Below are 15691 nucleotides of genomic sequence, written 5' to 3' on the forward strand. Positions count from 1 at the left end.
TTTCAATTCTTCAACATTTTCAAGATCTCTGCTTACATTCTGTGAATGGAAACATTGTTTACATACGAAAAAACCTCTATGGACCTAGACTAGTACTTTTCAAACCAGCAAAAAGCAGGAATAATATCTCTCCTGTTCTGATAGTTTGGTACAATGTATCAATGAATGCAGGTAAAATATTATTAATCCGGAGTCCAGAAGAATGTTCCTATTTACTGACAGCAAGCAGAGACTTTGAAAATTCTGAGGAATTAAGTATATTAGATTGTTGTCTAATTTAATTGTCATTATACAATGATTAAAGGTGTACACCATCAATTGTTATTTACCGTGTATCTGTAGGATAGGTGGGGGGTTCGGTCTCTGGGGTGAACGAGGTTCCCATGACCCCCTTTGTGTCAATCTGATGGCAACGCTGAAAGGAAGGAGGAGAAGAAGTAGAAATCTGTCTCCATCCAGTACAGTCTACATATATATTACCTTGATGACCCCTTTAAGGTTTATTTACATAAGACTAGAGAACTCCTTTAATTGACCCCTTAATGACCAGTGACGTACATGTTAATCACTGGTGAGTGGTTGGTCCCGCTCAGCGACGAGTATATCCATCACTTTGTATCCGATAGTTTAAATCCTTAAATGCTTCTGTCACTAGACGCAGGTCGCCAATGGGAAAACGGGGGCCTAACAAGTTCCAGAGTAGGAGACGAGGCCTTGTGATGATTTTCATTAATTAAAGGGGTTTTCCAGTTTCAGCAAATGAATGTCATTTTTTTTTTTTTTATAATAAAAAGTTATGCAGTTTTCCAAAATACTTTTTGGGTTAATTCCTCACAGTTATCAAGATCTCTGCTTGCTGTTATTCAGTATGAAGATTCATTGTTTACTTCCAGTCTGACACAGGTGCTGGGATCGTTACATGGTCATGTGATCATGGACACACAGGTGCTGGGATCGTTACATGGTCTTGTGATCATGGACACACAGGTGCTGGGATCGTTACATGGTCATGTGATCATGGACAAACAGGTGCTGGGATCGTTACATGGTCATGTGATGGACACACAGGTGCTGGGATCGTTACATGGTCATGTGATCATGGACACACAGGTGCTGGGATCGTTACATGGTCTTGTGATCATGGACACACAGGTGCTGGGATCATCACATGGTAATGTGATGAATACACAGGTGCTGAGATCGTTACATGGTCATGTGATGGACACACAGGTGCTGGGATCGTTACATGGTCATGTGATCATGGACACACAGGTGCTGGGATCGTTACATGGTCATGTGATCATGGACACACAGGTGCTGGGATCGTTACATGGTCATGTGATCATGGACACACAGGTGCTGGGATCGTTACATGGTCATGTGATCATGGACACACAGGTGCTGGGATCGTTACATGGTCATGTGATGGACACACAGGTGCTGGGATCGTTACATGGTCATGTGATGGACACACAGGTGCTGGGATAGTTACATGATAATGTGATGGACACACAGGTGCTGGGATCGTCACATGATAATGTGATGGACACACAGGTGCTGGGATCGTTACATGGTCATGTGATGGACGCACAGGTGCTGGGATCGTTACATGGTCATGTGATGGACACACAGGTGCTGGGATCGTTACAGGGTCATGTGATGGACACACAGGTGCTGGGATCGTTACATGGTCATGTGATCATGGACACACAGGTGCTGGGATCGTTACATGGTCATGTGATGGACACACAGGTGCTGGGATCGTTACATGGTCATGTGATGGACACACAGGTGCTGGGATAGTTACATGATAATGTGATGGACACACAGGTGCTGGGATCGTTACATGGTCATGTGATGGACACACAGGTGCTGGGATCGTCACATGATAATGTGATGGACACACAGGTGCTGGGATCGTTACATGGTCATGTGATGGACGCACAGGTGCTGGCACTGTAACAGGGTCATGTGATGGACACACAGGTGCTGGGATCGTTACATGGTCATGTGATGGACACACAGGTGCTGTGTTCGTTACATGATAATGTGATGACACAGGTGCTGGGATCGTTACATAGTCATGTGATGGAAACACGGGTGCTGGGATCGTTACATGATAATGTGATGGACACACAGGTGCATGGCTCGTTACAGTATGTGTATCAGAGCTGTGTCTTGTAACGATCCCATCACGTGTGCGTCCATCACATGACCATGGATAGAATTGTATGCACTGGAAGTAAACAGTGAATGTTCAAACTGAATAACAGCAAGCGGAGATCTTGGAAACCGTGAGGAATTAATACAGAAAGTATATTGGAAAATTGTATAGCTTTTAATTATCCAAAAAAAGTACATTAATTTGAGACCGGACGACCTATTTAACACCTTATCTTTCCTACAATTCCCCTTCTTTGAGCTTTGGGTGAACGCTGGGTTTTGTTTTTGTCAGTTTTCTTACATTAACCTGGATAACTGTGCGGGGGAGATATGTGGCAAGGAAGACGCTCATCCCTTCAATGAAGCTTTTCAGGAGGAACATTAGGAGTACTTAAATAGAGCATGTAATGTCTGTGCCAGGCATAGGAAACCACGGGGTGTAGGATAGCTGCAGACTCATAACGGCTCTCCCTGGGTGATCTGTAGGTACGTCTGGCTCTGAATGGCACATTCCTGGCACCACCTGGGCAGTGATGTCATTAAGGAGCTGTGCAGGATGCGCGGGTAAGTCGGTCATATTGAGGAAAGAAAACATGGTAAACCGAGACATGTACATCTATATCGCTCCAGATATCACTCACAACCCATGTCACTTAGCATCAAAGCCAAAATAGAGCTTCACCTCTGCCCGTGTAGAACTACAAGTCCCAGCATTCCCTGCTATTTCACTGCAGGTCAGATTGTAAGCGCTAGTATATATACAAAAAAAATGTTCTGTCTTATGTAAATAACGCTTAATCACTGTATAATGAACTAATAAACTTTGGGTTGTAATTCCTCATCATTTTTAAGATCTCTGCTTGCTATCAGTGAACATGGACATTCATGTTTACATCCAGAGGCTGGAAATCTATACAGACCTGATACTTCTCCCAGCTGTGAGATTAATAATATTGTATCTAGTCCATACAATCCTCTGTGGGGTAAACACATCAGCACCAAAAATCTGTCTTCTACAGTTTGCTACAATGTATCAGTGCAGGTTAAATGCATCAGTCTGAAGTGCAGCTTTAGGTTAGAGAGGATGTCTAGACTGAATACAGTTGTAGCAAAATATAAATTTATTGTGCTACATTGTAACAAACTATCACCTGTTAGCAGGACTAGATCATGTTTTTTTTAGCCTTTGAATGTAAACAAGAACAATCCAATTCACTGACAGCAAGCAGAGTTCTTAAAAATGGCGAATAACTTAAACGCAAAGTATGTTAGAAAGTTGCAGAACTTTTCATTACACAGATTAATTTACATAATATTGGAAACTCCCTTTAATTAATATTTTTTGTTATATTATAAAATGTTATTTTCTCTTCCTGCTCCTTCAATTATTATCTATCTGATTGTTTTATACAAGTTATAGGGGCGTCAATTGCACATTCTGGGGGTTTGGAGGCGTTCTGCTTCCGATTTTTCTGCCGTTTTTTGGCATTTACGGCCCAAAAAACGTCTGAAAACACTCCGTGTGAACATACCCTTAGGAGCCTCTTCCATCCAGGTTTTTACATAACATCGTTTTCATTTCTTTTAGCCAAAAATATTCTGCAGGAAGCCGCAGCGCCGTCTACGTAAAGCCTCACCGGATCCAGATAGCCGTGCAGCCGGTGGGGGGGTCGGCTGGAGCGCCGCTTCCTGTACAACCTAAAGTCATCTTCTTGGATTTAAAGGTGCAGGTCTCATTATTCTACAAGTAAATGTAACATCCCTTTATTTCTTGTTACTTATATAGCACCAACATATTCCTCACTGTATAGACATAGTCCGTTTTTATGGCATATTTCCTGATATAGTTGATTGATGGGGGGGTCTGATCATAAATTCAGACCCCCGTAGGGTAAGGTTGTCAGCTGAGAAGTGGCCACAAATTTTTGACTGTTTCCTCCTAATCAATATAATAGATTGAGATCATGCTTGTGCTGACTCTTGTCCACCAGAAACAAGGACCTGCTATCCCAATTATTGGGAAAGGCCCCCCCCCCCCAATCCCAGCGGTCTGACCCAACCAATCACATTATTTTTAAGCATATTTACTCTCCATAAAAGTATTTACATCAGAAATTCTTTAAGTTCTGCTTCCTTAACCAATCTAAATCAGATGTACTGGTTGCTATGGATGTTCTGCCTGACAATCTCATTGAAAACACTGGTTGTTAGGCAGTGTTTTCCTAGCAACCAGACTCAGACATGACAGCTGTTCCCCATTTCAGCCATTTTTTTCTAAAAATATATTTGGTATAAAACCTATTTTAGGTCAAAATGTATTCAGAGTGTTTTGAAGGTGAATGAAGTGTCCCTTTAAATGTTGTATTGATTTAATTCCATGTCTTATTCCTCAGGGAAATCGCATTGGGAATTTAGGACATTCTTCTAATCCCTGGAAAGTGTCTGTCTACCTCAAGGACTCTTCAGGTACACCACTGAAAGGTAATATATGTGGACTATGGGTGGATTCACACACCACTCTATACTACCCAAATTATAATCTGCCACTATGCACATTTGACTTAATGCTACATATTTGGAATATTGTCACCTGAGCGGACTCCTTCTCAATGACTGCTACGAGAATAGACTTCCTCTTGGCTTTTCTTCTTATCTCTGTTGGGATCCAATTCATCTACTCAGCTACAGGACTGAGCCCCTATATTGTGTTTCTCATCGGAGAATTGGATCTTCTAGGTTGATATTGGTTTGACGTTGACTAGACTGAGGTGCGAAGTCTAAAGAATCTCCTCATTCTTCATTTCTAAACTCTTGCAAGGAAATATGGACTTTCCCAGTTGGATTCTCAGGTTGTGATCCCCAGAATAGTCACCAATTTGCAGTGGAGGCACTGTTACGTAGAACTTGTAGAGAAGTCAGGAGCGTAGCCAGGGGTCATCAATGGATAAGCGATTAAGATGCAACAAGCGAGAGGATGGGACGGAATAAAAGTTAGAAGTAAGTCCAGGAGTCTATACCAGGAGAACCACAAGAGCCAGGCAACAACTCCAAAGCGCAAGGCAGAAGCGTAATTCCGAAATTAGTCAAAATAGCAATAGGAACAATAGAAAAACTTAGAATGTACCTTAATCTGCAGGCAATGGATCCAAGCTTGCCTCTTCATAGTGTTCATGCATTAAATGATTTGTCCTACATCTATACTCTGGTATAACTTTCAGAGTTCTCCGCCTATTCTCTTATCAATGTCAAATAATAATGTAGGTTAAGATAGCAGCTGGCCTGGTGTAATGGCAGCCAAACTGCTTCCCCTTCCCCCTTGCTAAGTACAGTGCCAATACAGCTATATGTCCTGTCTGACAGTTTGGTTGCTAGGGATACACTGCCTAACGACCACAGTCTTTTCAATGAGGTAGTCAGGCAGCACATCCCTAATAACCAGTCAGATTAATTTCCGGCAGAGAAGCCACGTAACTTCAAGCCACACAATACCGCTCTGAAACCTTAGTACTCGGGGTCCCTAAGAACTTCAGGCAAACCCTTGAGCAGCGTTTCTTCAGGCAGACCGTCACCTGCTTCAGCCTCGACCCCACCGACACCTTCACAATGGACAAGCTGCTCCGGCCTTCAGCCTACCGACACCTTCGAAATGGAAAAGCTGCTCTGGCTTTCAGCTTACCGACACCTTCGCAATGGAAAAGCTGCTCCGGCCTTCAGCCTACCGACACCTTCGCAATGGAAAAGCTGCTCCGGCCTTCAGCCTACCGACACCTTCACAATGGACAAGCTGCTCCGGCCTTCAGCCTACCGACACCTTCGCAATGGAAAAGCTGCTCTGGCTTTCAGCCTACCGACACCTTCACAATGGAAAAGCTGCTCCGGCCTTCAGCCTACCGACACCTTCGCAATGGAAAAGCTGCTCTGGCTTTCAGCCTACCGACACCTTCGCAATGAAAAAGCTGCTCCGGCTTTCAGCCTACAGACACCTTTGCAATGGAAAAGCTGCTCCGGCTTTCAGCCTACCGACTCCTTCGCAATGGAAAAGCTGCTCCGGCCTTCAGCCTACAGACACCTTCACAATGGAAAAGCTGCTCCGACCTTCAGCCTACCGACACCTTCGCAATGGAAAAGCTGCTCCGGCCTTCAGCCTACAGACACCTTCACAATGGAAAAGCTTCTCCGGCTTTCAGCCTACCGACACCTTCACAATGGAAAAGCTGCTCCGGCCTTCAGCCTACAGACACCTTCACAATGGAAAAGCTGCTCCGGCTTTCAGCCTACCAACACTTTCTGGATAGAAAAGCTGCTCCGGCCTTCAGCCTATCTACACCTTCATGACGGACAAGCTACTACCCCTCCTACTAGCCTTATGGTGCAGTGTTCCAGTGACATAAGGCTCACACTTGCGTCAGGATCTTCCTGGGCCTGGCACCTCCTCCTGTTTAGCTGACAGCTAAGAGATCAACATTCTTACTGTCACTTACCGTGGCAGGATATGGCATCGCGGCTACGTACCATGACCTGAAAACCAAGCAAACCTCGAGGTGCCGGACATACCAAAAAGTACAACACAAGATGTATCTACATCACATTGTAGTTTACATACATCAAAACATCACAATAAAACAGTCCCCTAAAGAGACACAGAAAGGCGGGAATTTATGAAGACTGACGTCTCAGACGCCAGTCCTAATCTAAAGAGGGCTGGATTAACATGCGCCCGTCTCTCAATAAATTAGGTGCATCTCTGGCCGTCCGTGTGCCAGAAAGTCAAATCTACTCCAGCTATTTGTGGCATAAACTATAGTAAATTTGTCGGTCCACGGAAGGCAAATTGCAACTTTTGCGGAGACTACAGGTTTTGCCATGCCCCCGAGCAACCGTTAGTTACTCTAGTCTGCCCTAGCAACAGTTCCCCCAACAAGGGGCAAATGCAAGATTTTTAAAGGGGGTTTCCAAAAGTATACTTTTCCAACCAAGTTATTTTTGTCATGCTCCCGCCACCCTCTGTTTTTTACGCTATGAGTATTGATCAAACTAATGCAGACATTTTTCTTTATAGTGCAGAAAGTTTGTTTATTTGTATGCAGAAATTCTGTGAAGAAAGATATGCCCCATTAGCCACACCCACAATATAAACCACACCCACACACGACACACCCACCAGAAAAGCCACACCCACCACATATGCTGTGCCCCAATCCGTCTCTCTAACCAAAATGTCCCTGGAAAAAAAAACAACTAATTTGACCTTTGGGTCCCCTCAAGCACTAGGACATGTCCATTGGGTTGTCAGGCAGTAAGTCCCTAGCAACCAGTCTTTCTTAGATTATTCAGGTCTTTAGCTAATCCGAGAACAAGAAGTGAGAAGGCTTCTCTGGTCTTGAACTGCATCTTTCTCTACCTGTTAATCCTCTAGCAACAACGTTTTTGTACAAAAAAAAATTTGGGTAAAAATCTTCGCCATTGTTCCCAACCGTGCGTTTAACACTCTTCATATCTGCATGGTTTCTCGTTGTCTTTGATGGTACAATTTCAAAACTGTAATGAGTCCCGTGCAGGATTTGTTTTAAATACGCCTGTCATTTCCATTCCCTAGACTTGCAACAATTACACCAGGATAATTGGTTAAGTATAAGTATTCGAGGAGGAACCTGTAGAAGAAAAGCAAAATTTATCTTCTCGACTTCAATTTTCCCCAAGGGAAGTTTCTGGGAGTGTGACTACCTGAGAAAATAAAAAATGCGTAAAAGGAAGAGATATTTTTCCTGCCGGAGCTTGTGCGGAGACGAGCCTGAGCTAAACATCGAAACGCGTAAAACAAAGTAGGGCTCCTCGTGAACATACATCAAGAATATAGCGAGCGCATTACTCCTTATATCTGCGGTGCCGCGCGCAGCTGTTGGCGTTCCTCACTTGGCATGAATTTTATGGAGACGAGCGCCCGTATTATGACAAAGCTTTAAGAACAGCGAGTGGCATTTAAGGACAATTAGTTAACATGTAAACCATTCTCCAGAACAGAAGCCAAGAGACTTGATGAAGCGGAGTTAAGCCTTAAATTGACTCGCTTCTGTCTTAAATACTATCTTGCATCAAAAAGTCTTCATTAAGACTCTCACATAGATATAAAACCCGGAGATTTAGGAGCATGTGTTTGGAAATCTGAAATGGTCTTTTGGGAAGAGCAGAACGTTCCTCCGGGGCTCATAAGCTTCGAATGACAATTTACTATGTATTTGAAATCAACAGTCTGATCCATAAAGCGCTCGCTACGGGTTGTTAAACGCTGGAGGTAGTGGGGCTGACTGTATGTAATGGCTGTTGGCGCACTGCTTACAAAAATAATGCCACCGTTATGGGCGACTCGTCCTGAAAACACAAAATAAGTAAAAAAAATTTTGGGATTAAGCAGTTTGTACCAATGTGATAGGAGATGTGGAGGTTCACTCTACGGACAAAAGTATTGGGACACACCACTTAATCATTGAATTCAGGTGCTGAGGAGCAAAGCGCATAAAAACCGCAAACGCTCTGCTGACTCAATAACTGCAGAGTATAAACCTCCTCTAACATAAACATCAGCACAAAAACTGTGACTGGTATCTTCATGGCATGGGGGGCCGAGCAGCTGCATGCCAGCCATACATCACCAAGCACAATGCCAAGCGTCAGATGGAGGGGTGTAAAGCACTGGACTCTGGAACGGTGGACACGTGTTCAGTGGAGAGAAGCTTCTTTATCTGATGGACCAGTCTGGGTTCGATGAATGCCAGGAGAACGTTACCTGCCTGACTGCATTGTGCCAGCTGTAAAGTTTGGTGGAGGAGGGGTAATGCTATGAGGTTGTTTTCCAGGGGTCGGCCTCTTATTTCCAGTGAAGGAAAAGTGCACAAGGTCCATAAAGACATGGTGGGTGAGTTTGGGGTGGAAGAAATTGACTGGCCACACAGAGCCATGACCTCAACCTCGTCCAACACCTTTGGGATGAACTAGAACAGAGATTATGAGCCAGACCCTCTCCCCCGGCATCAGTGTCTGACCTCATAAATGTTCTTCTGGATGAATGGGCAAAAAAAATCGCACAGACACCCTCCAAAATCTTGTAGAGAACCTTCAAAGAAGAGCGGAAGGTGTTATAGATGTAAAACTCCATGTTAATACCTATGGATATAGAATGGGATGTCAGTGTTAGGGATCTGCCAGGTACTTCATCTAGCTATACTCCTGGGATTAATCAATCCACACCTGAGGCCAGACCTGCTCGACTGACACCATCTCCCACCAACCAGGGTGGCAGGCTCAGGAGTGGGAGAGCCTATCGCGGCCTGGTCTCTCGGAGTTAGCTCCGCCCCCTGCCCTTATTACCTGCCCTGTGCTCTCCCTCAGTGCTTGTAATTCTTTTGGATTCCTGGCCCCACTGCTGCTTGCTCCAGCCTGCTTCTGCCGTGCTTCTGCCTTGCTGCAGTTCTGCTTGACCTGCTTGCTTGCCCTGGCTTGCTTCTGTCTCCGTGCCTGCTCGGGTGTACTCACTTCGTCCTGGTCCTGACTGTTCGTTCGCCGCCCCGTTTCCTCGTGGCGTTCCGTGGCTACTGCCCCTTCCCTTGCGTGTTCCCTGTTTGTCTTCCTGTGCACTTAGCCAGCGTAGGGACCGCCGCCCAGTTGTACCTCGTCGCCTAGGGCGGGTCGTTGCAAGTAGGCAGGGACAGGGCGGTGGGTAGATTAGGGCTCACTTTCCCTTCACCTCCTTCCTGCCATTACATAATTACAAGCCCTTACCTAGTCTACCATTTCTCCTACGCTGACGCTATCATGGACCCCCTTGAGACCCTGACCCAGCAGATGCAGGGCCTCTCCCTACAGGTCCAGGCCCTGGCCCAAAGGGTCAATCAGGGTGACGCTGCTTTAGTAGTACCCCTCACCTCACCTCTAGAACCCGACCTCAAGTTACCTGACCGGTTTTCAGGGGACCGTAAGACGTTTCTCTCCTTCCGGGAGAGTTGCAGACTGTATTTCCGCCTAAAGCCCCACTCCTCAGGTTCCGAGAACCAGCGGGTGGGTATCATCATATCCCGACTCCAGGAAGGGCCCCAAGAGTGGGCCTTCTCCTTGGCTCCTGACGCCCCTGAACTTTCCTCTGTTGATCGTTTTTTCTCTGCCCTCGGACTCATTTACGACGAGACTGACAGGACTGCTTTAGCCGAGAGTCAGCTGGTGACCTTACGTCAGGGTAGGAGACCGGTTGAGGATTACTGTTCTGATTTTAGGAAGTGGTGCGTAGCTTCTCAGTGGAACGATCCGGCCCTAAGGTGCCAGTTTAGGTTAGGATTATCTGACGCCCTGAAGGATCTGCTGGTTAGCTACCCCTCGCCTGACTCCCTTGACCAGGTTATGGCCCTAGCAGTACGACTTGACCGACGTCTCAGGGAACGTCAGCTAGAACGCTTCAGTGTGCTCCCCTCTGACTTTTCTGCGATTCCCCCCGAGGTCCCGTCTCCTCTCCCCTCCACGGAGGACTCGGAGGTACCTATGCAACTCGGGGCCTCCATGTCCCCTCGACAACGTAGAGAGTTTCGCAGAATGAATGGTCTCTGCTTCTACTGTGGGGACGACAAGCATCTACTGAACACCTGTCCCAGGCGCAAGAATAAGAAGCCGGAAAACGTCCGCGCCTAAGTGATCATCGGGGAGGTCACTTGGGCGCACAGGTATTTCCCGTTAATGTGAAACGCAATAAAATTTTGCTTCCCTTTCAGGTCTCGTTTGCTGGCCGGTCTGCCACGGGCAGTGCTTTCGTGGATTCTGGCTCATCTGCTAATATCATGTCTGTGGATTTTGCTATGTCTCTAAAGATGCCTTGTATTGATTTACCTTATCCCATCCCTGTAGTAGGAATCGACTCAACCCCCCTTGCTAATGGTTATTTTACTCAGCATACTCCTGTTTTTGAACTCCTGGTTGGCTCCATGCATTTGGAGCAGTGCTCTGTACTGGTGATGCAGGGATTATCGTCTGATCTGGTATTAGGTCTTCCCTGGTTGCAGTTGCATAATCCCACATTAGATTGGAATATTGGGGATCTCACCAAATGGGGTAATGAATGTCTTATGTCATGTCTTTCTGTTAACTCTATTTCTCCCCGGGAGGAGGTAAACACGCTTCCTGAGTTTGTTCAGGACTTCGCCGATGTGTTTTCTAAGGAGGCCTCCGAGGTGTTGCCCCCCCATAGAGATTACGATTGCGCTATCGATTTGGTGCCTGGTGCCAAGCTTCCTAAGGGTAGGATATTTAATCTTTCATGTCCTGAACGTGAAGCGATGAGGGTGTATATCCAAGAATGCCTGGCCAAGGGTTTCATTCGCCCCTCGACTTCTCCTGTAGGTGCTGGCTTCTTCTTCGTGGGGAAGAAGGATGGTGGTCTTAGGCCGTGCATTGATTATCGTAACCTGAATAAGGTCACCGTAAGGAACCAGTACCCACTTCCTTTGATTCCGGATCTTTTTAATCAAGTTCAGGGAGCCCAATGGTTTTCTAAGTTCGATCTACGGGGGGCATATAACCTTATCCGCATCAAAGAGGGGGATGAGTGGAAAACTGCGTTCAACACACCCGAGGGTCATTTCGAATACCTGGTCATGCCCTTTGGGTTGTGTAATGCCCCTGCTGTCTTCCATAATTTTATTAATGAAATCCTGAGAGAGTACCTGGGTAATTTTCTTGTTGTGTACCTTGATGACATACTGGTCTTTTCCAAGGACTGGTCCTCCCACGTGGAGCATGTCAGGAAGGTGCTCCAGGTCCTTCGGGAGAATAATCTGTTTGCTAAGACTGAAAAATGTGTCTTTGGGGTACAGGAGATACCATTTTTAGGGCAAATCCTCACTCCTCATGAATTCCGCATGGACCCTGCCAAGGTTCAAGCTGTGGCGGAATGGGTCCAACCTGCCTCCCTTAAGGCGTTACAGTGTTTTTTAGGGTTCGCCAACTATTACAGGAGATTTATTGCCAACTTCTCGGTCGTCGCTAAGCCTCTTACGGACCTTACCCGCAAGGGTGCCGATGTCCTCCATTGGCCCCCTGAGGCCGTCCAGGCCTTTGAGACTCTCAAGAAGTGCTTTATCTCGGCCCCCGTGCTGATTCAGCCCAACCAAGAGGAGCCATTTATTGTGGAGGTTGACGCTTCCGAGGTGGGAGTGGGGGCCGTCTTGTCCCAGGGTACCAGCTCCCTCACCCATCTCCGCCCCTGTGCTTACTTCTCTAGGAAGTTTTCGCCCACGGAGAGTAACTATGATATTGGTAACCGCGAACTTCTAGCCATTAAATGGGCTTTTGAGGAGTGGCGGCACTTCCTGGAGGGGGCCAGACACCAGGTAACGGTCCTTACGGATCACAAGAATCTGGTTTTCCTAGAATCGGCCCGGAGGCTTAATCCTAGACAAGCTCGGTGGGCACTATTCTTTACCAGATTTAATTTCTTGGTTACCTATAGGGCTGGGTCCAAGAATATTAAGGCTGACGTTCTGTCACGTAGTTTCATGGCCAATCCTCCTTCCGAGAAGGATCCCGCTTGTATTTTACCCCCTGGTATAATCGTCTCTGCCACGGATTCTGATTTAGCTTCTGATATCGCGGCTGATCAGGGTGCAGCTCCCGGGAACGTCCCTGGGGACAAACTGTTTGTTCCCCTGCAATACCGGCTGAGGGTACTCAGGGAAAACCATGACTCCGCTCTATCTGGTCATCCTGGCATCTTGGGCACCAAACACCTCATTACCAGAAACTATTGGTGGCCTGGGTTGCCTAAAGATGTTAGGGCTTACGTCGCCGCTTGTGAGGTTTGCGCTAGGTCCAAAACCCCTAGGTCCCGACCTGCGGGCCTACTACGTTCCTTGCCCATTCCCCAGAGACCTTGGACCCATATCTCCATGGATTTTATCACCGATTTGCCTCCATCTCAGGGCAAGTCAGTGGTGTGGGTGGTAGTCGACCGCTTCAGCAAGATGTGCCACTTTGTGCCCCTTAAGAAGCTACCTAACGCCAAGACGTTAGCTTCTTTGTTTGTGAAACACATCCTGCGTCTCCATGGGGCCCCAGTCAATATCGTTTCTGACAGAGGGGTACAATTTGTTTCCTTATTTTGGAGAGCTTTTTGTAAAAAGTTGGAGATTGATCTGTCCTTCTCCTCCGCCTTCCATCCCGAAACTAATGGCCAAACGGAAAGGACCAACCAATCCCTGGAACAATATTTAAGGTGTTTCATCTCTGACTGTCAATTCGATTGGGTCTCATTCCTTCCCCTTGCTGAATTTTCCCTGAATAACCGGGTCAGTAACTCGTCAGGGGTCTCCCCGTTTTTCTGTAACTTCGGGTTTAACCCAAGGTTCTCCTCCGTCTCCCCTGGTTGTTCCAATAATCCTGAGGTAGAGGAGGTTCATCGGGAACTGTGCACTGTCTGGGCCCAGGTTCAGAAGAACCTAGAGGCGTCCCAGAGCGCACAAAAGATTCAGGCGGATAGTAGACGTTCTGCTAACCCCCGGTTTGTCGTCGGGGATTTGGTCTGGTTGTCGTCCAGGAACTTGCGCCTTAAGGTCCCGTCCAGGAAGTTTGCTCCCCGATTTATTGGACCTTATAAGATCATTGAAGTCCTCAACCCTGTATCCTTCCGTCTGGAGCTCCCCCCATCCTTTCGCATACATGACGTCTTCCATGCCTCCCTCCTTAAACGCTGCTCCCCGTCCTGGTCCCCCTCGAGGATACCTCCTGTTCCCGTTCTCACCCCTGAGGGGGTGGAATTCGAGGTGGCCAAGATTATGGACAGTAGGATGGTCCAGGGCTCCCTCCAGTACCTGGTCCATTGGAGAGGATACGGGCCGGAGGAGAGGACTTGGGTACCTGCCCGTGATGTTCACGCTGGGGTATTGATCAGGAGGTTCCACCTCCTCTTCCCCACTAAACCGGGTCCCCTTAGTAAGGGTCCGGTGGCCCCTCATAAAAGGGGGAGTACTGTTAGGGATCTGCCAGGTACTTCATCTAGCTATACTCCTGGGATTAATCAATCCACACCTGAGGCCAGACCTGCTCGACTGACACTATCTCCCACCAACCAGGGTGGCAGGCTCAGGAGTGGGAGAGCCTATCGCGGCCTGGTCTCTCGGAGTTAGCTCCGCCCCCTGCCCTTATTACCTGCCCTGTGCTCTCCCTCAGTGCTTGTAATTCTTTTGGATTCCTGGCCCCACTGCTGCTTGCTCCAGCCTGCTTCTGCCGTGCTTCTGCCTTGCTGCAGTTCTGCTTGACCTGCTTGCTTGCCCTGGCTTGCTTCTGTCTCCGTGCCTGCTCGGGTGTACTCACTTCGTCCTGGTCCTGACTGTTCGTTCGCCGCCCCGTTTCCTCGTGGCGTTCCGTGGCTACTGCCCCTTCCCTTGCGTGTTCCCTGTTTGTCTTCCTGTGCACTTAGCCAGCGTAGGGACCGCCGCCCAGTTGTACCTCGTCGCCTAGGGCGGGTCGTTGCAAGTAGGCAGGGACAGGGCGGTGGGTAGATTAGGGCTCACTTTCCCTTCACCACCTTCCTGCCATTACAGTCAGACAAGCTTCTGCAGGTGTAATGTGTAGGTGTCCCAATACTTTCTCCATATAGTGTATATGCAATTATTTCCATAAAACAGGCCAACAACATGAGATTTACAGGAGTTGTCCACTTTGACAAGCCCTGTTTGTTAGAAGGGTCTTCCCCAGGAAAATAGCTGGAAACTGAAGAAGAATCCTGCAGGAGGAGCTTGATTTCCCTACAGCGCCACCACAGGAGGAATAAAGAATTACACAGTTCTTACTGAAATCAGTGGGCTGTCTCTGTAATGTAATGGATGTGCTGGGTCCTCCAGAGTGAGAGACCTTCTTTTTAGCCGCTTTCCATTCTGGTTTATAGAGGAGGGTCTTGAGCTGGGAAGCCCCTTAACTCACAAATCTCTAATAAGAAATTTAAAATTGGATTTGTAAATAAAAAAATCAATTTTATCCCAATGGGGGCGACTTGACTGTCCCCCTATGTCTCCCATTGGGGAAAATAGGGATCAGACAGGATGGAATTGAATCTGTTCAGTCTTTATTTGCTGTAGATAAGCAGTGCTAGATGCATATTGTAGATTCTTATAGATGTACAGGATTAGAAAAAACATGACGGCTTTCTTACAGACACAGCGCCACACCTGTTCATGGGTTGTGTCTGGTATTGCAACACAGCTTTAATGTAGTGAATGGGGCTGAGCTGCAATACTACCCGCAACTTGTGGACAGGAAATAAGCAGGCATATTTTTCTAATCCTGTACAGCCCCTTTAAGGGTTATCGTTAAAAGGCACAATCCTTTCTCTAAAGTAAGTGACTCTAGCAGTCAGCTGGAATAAAGCAGGATATGGCTCCATTCAGATATTCTCTGTGTTACATGGTTGCACCCCCTCCCCTTGTCGTCTATAAACCCTAATTGAGAAGGAGTACAGGGCTTTCAGCCTTTTTTAAAGGTTTGTCTTTATCTTCAG

The 15691-nt window shown here is 46.9% G+C and overlaps 1 protein-coding gene across 1 annotated transcript in view; it reads left to right on the forward strand.

Moving 5' to 3' along the window:
- Positions 1 to 15691, forward strand: part of PKHD1 (PKHD1 ciliary IPT domain containing fibrocystin/polyductin) — a 515144-nt gene that overhangs the window by 471728 nt on the left and 27725 nt on the right. The window contains exons 60-61 of the mRNA XM_075860893.1: positions 3752 to 3887; positions 4557 to 4644. Of these exons, the coding sequence (XP_075717008.1) occupies positions 3752 to 3887; positions 4557 to 4644 (224 nt within the window). The remainder of the gene's footprint in view (positions 1 to 3751; positions 3888 to 4556; positions 4645 to 15691) is intronic.

The sequence above is a fragment of the Rhinoderma darwinii genome, chromosome 4 (genome assembly GCF_050947455.1).
Source record: "Rhinoderma darwinii isolate aRhiDar2 chromosome 4, aRhiDar2.hap1, whole genome shotgun sequence".
Taxonomy (NCBI): Eukaryota; Metazoa; Chordata; class Amphibia; order Anura; family Rhinodermatidae; genus Rhinoderma; species Rhinoderma darwinii.